The sequence below is a fragment of the Diaphorina citri genome, unplaced genomic scaffold, assembly GCF_000475195.1.
Source record: "Diaphorina citri unplaced genomic scaffold, Diaci psyllid genome assembly version 1.1 scaffold1243, whole genome shotgun sequence".
Classification (NCBI taxonomy): Eukaryota; Metazoa; Arthropoda; class Insecta; order Hemiptera; family Psyllidae; genus Diaphorina; species Diaphorina citri.
This window is the reverse complement of record NW_007378672.1, coordinates 34,990-42,348: the sequence shown is the minus strand read 5'-3', so window position 1 is coordinate 42,348 and position 7,359 is coordinate 34,990. Positions and strand designations below refer to the sequence as shown.

Genomic DNA, 7,359 nt, shown 5'->3' with positions numbered 1-7,359 from the left:
GTGATGGCAGAATAAAGAAAGGATTTTCTTTCTACAATCGTCCTTAATGACCATTGTAAGCCATTGTTTCTTTTTACCTGATTGATGAAGTCAAACCAAGAGAAGAAGAGAACTAGCTGGGAGTAGCCATGATAAGAACTAGTGCTGTCACTCATCAGTGCATCCAACCTGAAAACAAAAAGAGACGTTTAGTAATACTATACTGTGATAGTGTGATGTCTTCAAAGAAGAAAAAGAAAAATGTGGCCATATCAGGTTGGTAGCGCGTCTGCCTTGTAATCTCTAGGCCGCGGATTCGATTCCCGACCGGGGGCGGATCTTATGATGAACGGATATGGTTCGTTCTCGTAACGGCTGGCTTTCACCTATCCTGTCTTCCTTCCCTCTTTGATTTCGGGACGATAAGACCTCAGCAGTTACAGCACCCTCTATCAAACCTCTTTTAACTTTTCCTAAAAAGACCTATTATTTGGAGAGATAAAAGTGACTTACGCCCAGGACACATTAATCTCCTGTATACAGTCCACATCCGAATTGTCACGGATATCATCAAACAGGTTGACCAGTCTGGTTGTTATTGCGACAGTCAAGTTGGTGTCGGTCACTATAAAGTCGCTCACTCGATTCTCTCTCATGGATACTAGCAGCATGATGGCTTGGCACACCTTGATACGAACTACCGTATCCTGAAACACAAGGAATATAAAGGGCTTACCTTATTTTATAGTTGACTAGGGTTCTTATTATAGAACCCTAGTCAACTATAAAATAAGGTAAGCCATTATCTAATTTGGGTGTCTAATATGAATCTAATTAATAATAATTCCACAAGGAATATAAAGCCGTAATTTATTATGTGGCTTTTTTTATATTCAACACGGCTGAACCAAAGAGATTCCACTTTGGACGTCCACACTTGCTGCCACGGGCCACTTATGTATTTTCAATTTCCGTATTACGAGTATATTATACATGGCTATTAAAATAAAAAATAAATTTAAGGTCAAATGAGAGGATGATTAGAAGAGAGAAGCATACATAAGTATCGGGGTCGAGTGGATTGGAATACATCACATGCCTTCAGGCACACTAAATTTGTCAAGGGTTTAGGTTTTCCTTGCCCTTGGAGTCAATTTGAAGAAACCATTTTACTGATGAAAATTTGTAATGAAACAGTTACCTGTGTACTGAGAGATTTCAGCTTGGTGAATACCATGTTGAGGAAGGCTCCCTCATAAAACTTCACAGGCTGCTGATTCTCAGCGCTACTCAAACTGGGGGTGGCGGTTGCCTCTGACGGCCAGTGGAATTTGTCACACGCGGATCTCACCTAGAAAACGAAAATGAAATGATTGGGTGTATATGTACTTGTTCTCACCTGTTTACACACATATTCTCAACTGTTTATACACATATTCTCACCTGTTTACAGCACATATTCTCACCTGTTTATACACATATTCTCACCTGTTTATACACATGTGCTCACCTGTTTATATTATATTCTCTATACACATATTCTCACCTGTTTAAAATACATGTTCTCACTTTTCACCTGTTTAAAGCATATATTCTCACCTGTTTATACACATGTTCTACGTCACCAAGATACACCTGGTAGTCAGAGCGAGGTTCACTGGCTGACGATCGAAGTGATGGAGGGACTAGACTTTGGTAACTGAAAAAAAAAGAAGAAGAAAAAGGTAAATCTTGTAGGTAGGTATCTTTACTGTTAATGCGTTTGTGAGAATGTGTTTCTACACATTTTTTGTATTGTGATGTCACAACTTAGTAGAATGGCAAATAAAAATTGAACTTTCGACTTTTTAAAGATACTTTTTTAGAGTTTTGACTTGGTTAAGTAGGTAACAACTTTTTACGTTGGAATCGACCTTTTGCTCATTTTTATAATCTTCTTTTTTTAACATTTTACACAGATAAATATTATTGTAAAAAAGTCATGATTTATTATTCTCTATTCTGACCTCTAAGCTTCTTACCGTTCGATAATTTTGTCCACATTAGAAGGGGCCAGAGTTCGACTGACGTGCTCCTTGGAATCTGAACTCTTCTTCTCTCTCTCATCTTCCTCGTCACTCCAGGAATTGATGACGTCACTGCATCCCTCAGTATCATGGTAGGCACGTGTGTTCACGTAGGCAATGACTAGGGTGTTCAGTGTGGACTCATCGTACTTCTCAAGCAGGGCCTGTGAGTGTGGACATGGCTTGTTAGTTACATAGCTACCTTAGCAGGGCCTGTGAGTGTGGATGTAGCTTATCAATTATAGCTACCTTTAGCTATTAAAGGGACGGGCGGGACCTATTTTTATTACTATTATTTTTTATTATTATTGTTTTTTTTTGTCCTCAAGGCCCGACGGAAAAAACAAAGGTTCTACTAGGCTTTTTCACACCAAGTCGATCCCAAAATCAAATCAACAAAGATCTTACAAGGGAGACGAGCTTCCCTAAATAGGAACTAGGTGGGCCCTTCTTTCTTAATCCAGTGATTTCAAAACCTGAGTGTGCAGACTCTTTAGAGATGCTGCAGGTGAATTTTGGAAAAAAATGAGGAGGTTGAAATATATTTATATACCAGTGAGGGTGCTTCTAGGTAATCTGGGTTCCTTCAAGGTCTGGGGGATAGAATCTAAACTCCATACAGAAAAAGCCCACTCAGACTCCTCGGTGTAAGCTTCTACGATCTCAAAACCGACCCAGTCAGAATACTTACTGTGAACAGTTTCAAAGCATGCAGGCGAATTTTGGAAAAAACTGAGGAGGTTGAAATATATTTATATACCAGTGAGGGTGCTTCTAGGTAATCTGGGTTCCTTCAAGGTCCGGGATAGAATCTAAACTCCATACAGAAAAAGCCCACTCAGACTCCTAGGTGTAAGCTTCTACGATCTCGAAACGGACCCAGTTAGAATACTTACTGTGAACAGTTTCAAAGCATGCAGGCTAACTTGATCGTTCGGGCTGAAGCAACTGTCCAGAAGAGCTTTCTTCTGAGGACACAGAATGGAAGTGGGAGTGTCAAGCTGTGTACTGTCTCCAAGCAACCAATCTCTGAACACTGGGAACAATGAAAAAGGGGACAATTTAGAATTAAATGGATTAAATAGTTTTTCCCCCACCAATATTTATGAAAGTATGCTTTTAAACCAGACTATGCATTAGGCGGACCTTGTCCAACAGATTTCTTGTCTTACTTTTCAAATTCTGGTCCAATAGACCAGTGTGTAGCCTACGCCAGACGAAAAAAAAAGGAAGAAGAAAAAGACTAGGTACCTTAATTTTTTGACATTAGTTTTCCCCCACCAATATTTATGAAAGTATGCTTTTGAACCAGACTATGCATTAGGCGGACCCCGTCCAACAGACTTCTTGTCTTACTTCTCAATTTCTGGTCCAATAGACCAGTGTGTAGCCTACGCCAGACGAAAATTAAAAAAAAGGAAGGAAGAAGAAAAAGACTAGGTACTTACCTTAATTTCTTTGACATTACCTTGAATCCACAGAGGTAAATTGATGAGATCAGAGGATTTTGGTTAGAGGAGAGAAGGACAGGCAGGATAGGTGAAAGCCATTCTAAGAACGAACCTTATGCGAGCAACTCAACCTCAGACAGTGGTCTGTCGTCTGTCCTTATTTGTTTAAGATAAAATCCGCCTCGGGGGGAACTCGGACCTTCTGCATGGCAAGCAAGTGCGTTGTACCACTAGGCTAACTATACCCCTTAGTTAAATAGGGTTTACAATTTAAATTATCCTAGTCAAGTGAAGACATAGTATTCTAATTAATTTGTTTACCTGTATAAAGTGCGGGAGCAGTAGACATGGAAATGCATCTAGTCAGTACTGCCAGGGAGAGAACATGATTGAGGAACTCTGCACTGAATACGCACTCTACGAAACACAACTTGAATACTTCACACAGAGCTGCTGATATGACCGCCTCACTTTCACTGATCAACTGAAACACAAGTTTTCGTTTTCAACTCGTTTTTTTTTGTAGTGGCTTCAGCTGTAGCCAAATGATGATGGCAGAATAAAGAAAGGATTTTCTTTCTACAATCGTCCTTAATGACCATTGTAAGCCATTGTTTCTTTTTACCTGATTGATGAAGTCAAACCAAGAGAAGAAGAGAACTAGCTGGGAGTAGCCATGATAAGAACTAGTGCTGTCACTCATCAGTGCATCCAACCTGAAAACAAAAAGAGACGTTTAGTAATACTGTGATATCTTCAAAGAAGAAAAAGAAAAAAATGTGGCCACATCAGGTTGGTAGCGCGTCTGCCTTGTAAGCTCTAGGCCGCGGATTCGATTCCCGACCGGGGGCGGATCTTATGATGAACGGATATGGTTCGTTCTCGTAACGGCTGGCTTTCACCTATCCTGTCTTCCTTCCCTCTTTGATTTCGGGACGATAAGACCTCAGCAGTTACAGCACCCTCTATCAAACCTCTTTTAACTTTTCCTAAAAAGACCTATTATTTGGAGAGATAAAAGTGACTTACGCCCAGGACACATTAATCTCCTGTATACAGTCCACATCCGAATTGTCACGGATATCATCAAACAGGTTGACCAGTCTGGTTGTTATTGCGACAGTCAAGTTGGTGTCGGTCACTATAAAGTCGCTCACTCGATTCTCTCTCATGGATACTAGCAGCATGATGGCTTGGCACACCTTGATACGAACTACCGTATCCTGAAACACAAGGAATATAAAGCCGTAATTTATTATGTGACTTTTTTATATTCAACATGGCTGAACCAAAGAGATTCCACTTTGGACGTCCACACTTGCTGCCACGGGCCACTTCTGTATTTTCAATGGTTATCTGAAAGAGTGCCTCTGAGTGAAATTTTCCTCTTTTTTAATGAAAAAAATCCAAGAATTGAAGTCTGTCTTTTATGTTAAGGGAGATGTTTGAAATGTTTTATTACATGGGTTTCAGTGGGTAATCAATGCAATATGCTTTGGCAGCCAGGGTGTTGAAGATGAAAATTCAAGTTTGTTCAACTTCAGTGGGACATACTACGGGATGGGCATGCTATGGCACAGACCACAGGAGTCTAATATGTTGTTTTACTACTACGAAAAAGGCTGATTTTTTTTCTTTCTCCGAATAAGCACATAATTGAGAGGTACGTACGGCACTATTGATATAGGTGAGAAGGGCATCCAGAAGATTTCCAGGACATTGGTGAGAAGTGTCTTCTTTGGTCTCTTTGGGTTTGGCATTCGATTCTGTCGGTCTGGGGAGCTCCTGTAAGAGAGAGATTAACAATGGTAAATGCTGTTCCATTTTATTTGTTTCCATCTTTTAGGTGATTTAACACTATGGACAATAGATCGTTTGCACCGATACCACTAAGTTATATAAGGTTGAACAGGTTGAGGGCTTTTAGGTACAAGAAAATAGAGTCGACACCTTCGTCGTTCCATTTTTCTTGAGTTTATCCAAATCACAATTTTTATCTATGGTGAATTTTAGTAGGTGTTCGCGCCAAGTCACAACTTGAATGGCCATGATAATATTTTAAGTAACCTAAGGTAACCATTTTTTTTTCAATAGAATTTATAAGGTTCTAGCAGACATATATGTATAAGTTGCGTGACATCAGCGAGACCTCTCTCTATCATTTTCAAATGTTTGGATTTTAAGGCAGCTTCGCGCGACCACGTGCTACAAAAAATCGCGAGTCTACACTTCCAATTTGAGACCAACCTCAAGGGCCTATGTATCTATTTGTATACTGGAAAATAGTAATAAAAACTTACATTGGTAAAAAATATGGAGGTGTAGGGAATTTCCTGTCTCAGCAAACAACTGAGTGTACATAGGAATTGGACTTCATCTGTTTCTGAGGCACTGTGCTTGTTCCCATCACAGGACTCTATCAGTCTCTGAAACAAAAACAAAAAAAAAAAAAAAAAAAAAACAAAAAAAAAAAAAAAAACAGAGCAATGAGCTCGGGAAAAAATCCATTTTACGATTCCAATATTGTACATGTACAATATTATGTATCAAAATATTTGAAAATAAAATGGGTATATAAACATTTTTTATACCCACCTAACTAGGTGGGTTTAAAATATGTTTGTACCTCACCCCCCCCCCCTTCGTCCAAAAAGGACTGCGTCCCGCTTTGGGCCAAAAAAATTATGGTCACCCTAGTCATGCCATCTGAAATGTGTTTTAAAAAAAAAAAAAAATGATAACTTCATCTTGATGAGTTGACATGACCTTAGCAGTTCAAAAACTGCCTCTCATTTTTTTTTAAAGCTTACCTTGATGGGTTGATAAATGGCAGGATGTGCAAGCAGAGGATTATAGAACTGATTGATGATTTTACATGTAAATCTCAGCACATATTGTTTCATACCGGGAGGGTCATCTCCAGAACCAAGAGTAGCAAGAAGATTCATCATACCATTCTGAAGTAAATATTCTAGACATGTTAATCAAGTGATTTCAAAACCTGAGTGTGCAGACTCTTTAGAGATGCTGCAGGTGAATTTTGGAAAAAACTGAGGAGGTTGAAATATATTTATATACCAGTGAGGGTGCTTCTAGGTAATCTGGGTTCCTTCAAGGTCCGGGGGATAGAATCTAAACTCTATACACAAAAAGCCCACTCAGACTCCTAGGTGTAAGCTTCTACGATCTCAAAACCGACCCAGTTAGAATACTTACTGTGAACAGTTTCAAAGCATGCAGGTTAACTTGATCGTTCGGGCTGAAGCAACTGTCCAGAAGAGCTTTCTTCTGAGGACACAGAATGGAAGTGGGAGTGTCAAGCTGTGTACTGTCTCCAAGCAACCAATCTCTGAACACTGGGAACAATGAAAAAGGGGACAATTTAGAATTAAATGGATTAAATAGTTTTTCCCCCACCAATATTTATGAAAGTATGCTTTTGAACCAGACTATGCATTAGGCGGACCCCGTCCAACAGACTTCTTGTCTTACTTTTCAAATTCTGTTCCAATAAACCAGTGTGTAGCCTACGCCAGACGAAAATTAAAAAAAAAAGGAAGAAGAAAAAGACTAGGTACCTACCTTAATTTTTTTGACATTACCTTGAATCCACAGAGGTAAATTTGGTGAGATCAAAGGATTTTGGTTAGAGGAGAGAAGGACAGGCAGGATAGGTGAAAGCCATTCTAAGAACGAACCTTATGCGAGCAACTCAACCTCAGACAGTGGTCTGTCGTCTGTCCTTATTTGTTTAAGATAAAATCCGCCTCGGGGGGAACTCGGACCTTCTGCATGGCAAGCAAGTGCGTTGTACCACTAGGCTAACTATACCCCTTAGTTAAATAGGGTTTACAATTTAAATT

At 39.5% G+C, this 7,359-nt stretch overlaps 1 protein-coding gene across 1 annotated transcript in view; it reads right to left on the bottom strand.

Moving 5' to 3' along the window:
• Positions 1 to 7,359, bottom strand: part of LOC103514909 (protein FAM160B1) — a gene marked incomplete in the record, with an annotated part of 31,843 nt that overhangs the window by 18,109 nt on the left and 6,375 nt on the right. The window contains 10 exon segments of the mRNA XM_017446417.2: positions 1,181 to 1,330; positions 1,579 to 1,678; positions 2,001 to 2,209; positions 2,942 to 3,081; positions 3,818 to 3,980; positions 4,122 to 4,212; positions 4,526 to 4,719; positions 5,168 to 5,281; positions 5,797 to 5,922; positions 6,307 to 6,476. Of these exon segments, the coding sequence (XP_017301906.1) occupies positions 1,181 to 1,330; positions 1,579 to 1,678; positions 2,001 to 2,209; positions 2,942 to 3,081; positions 3,818 to 3,980; positions 4,122 to 4,212; positions 4,526 to 4,719; positions 5,168 to 5,281; positions 5,797 to 5,922; positions 6,307 to 6,476 (1,457 nt within the window).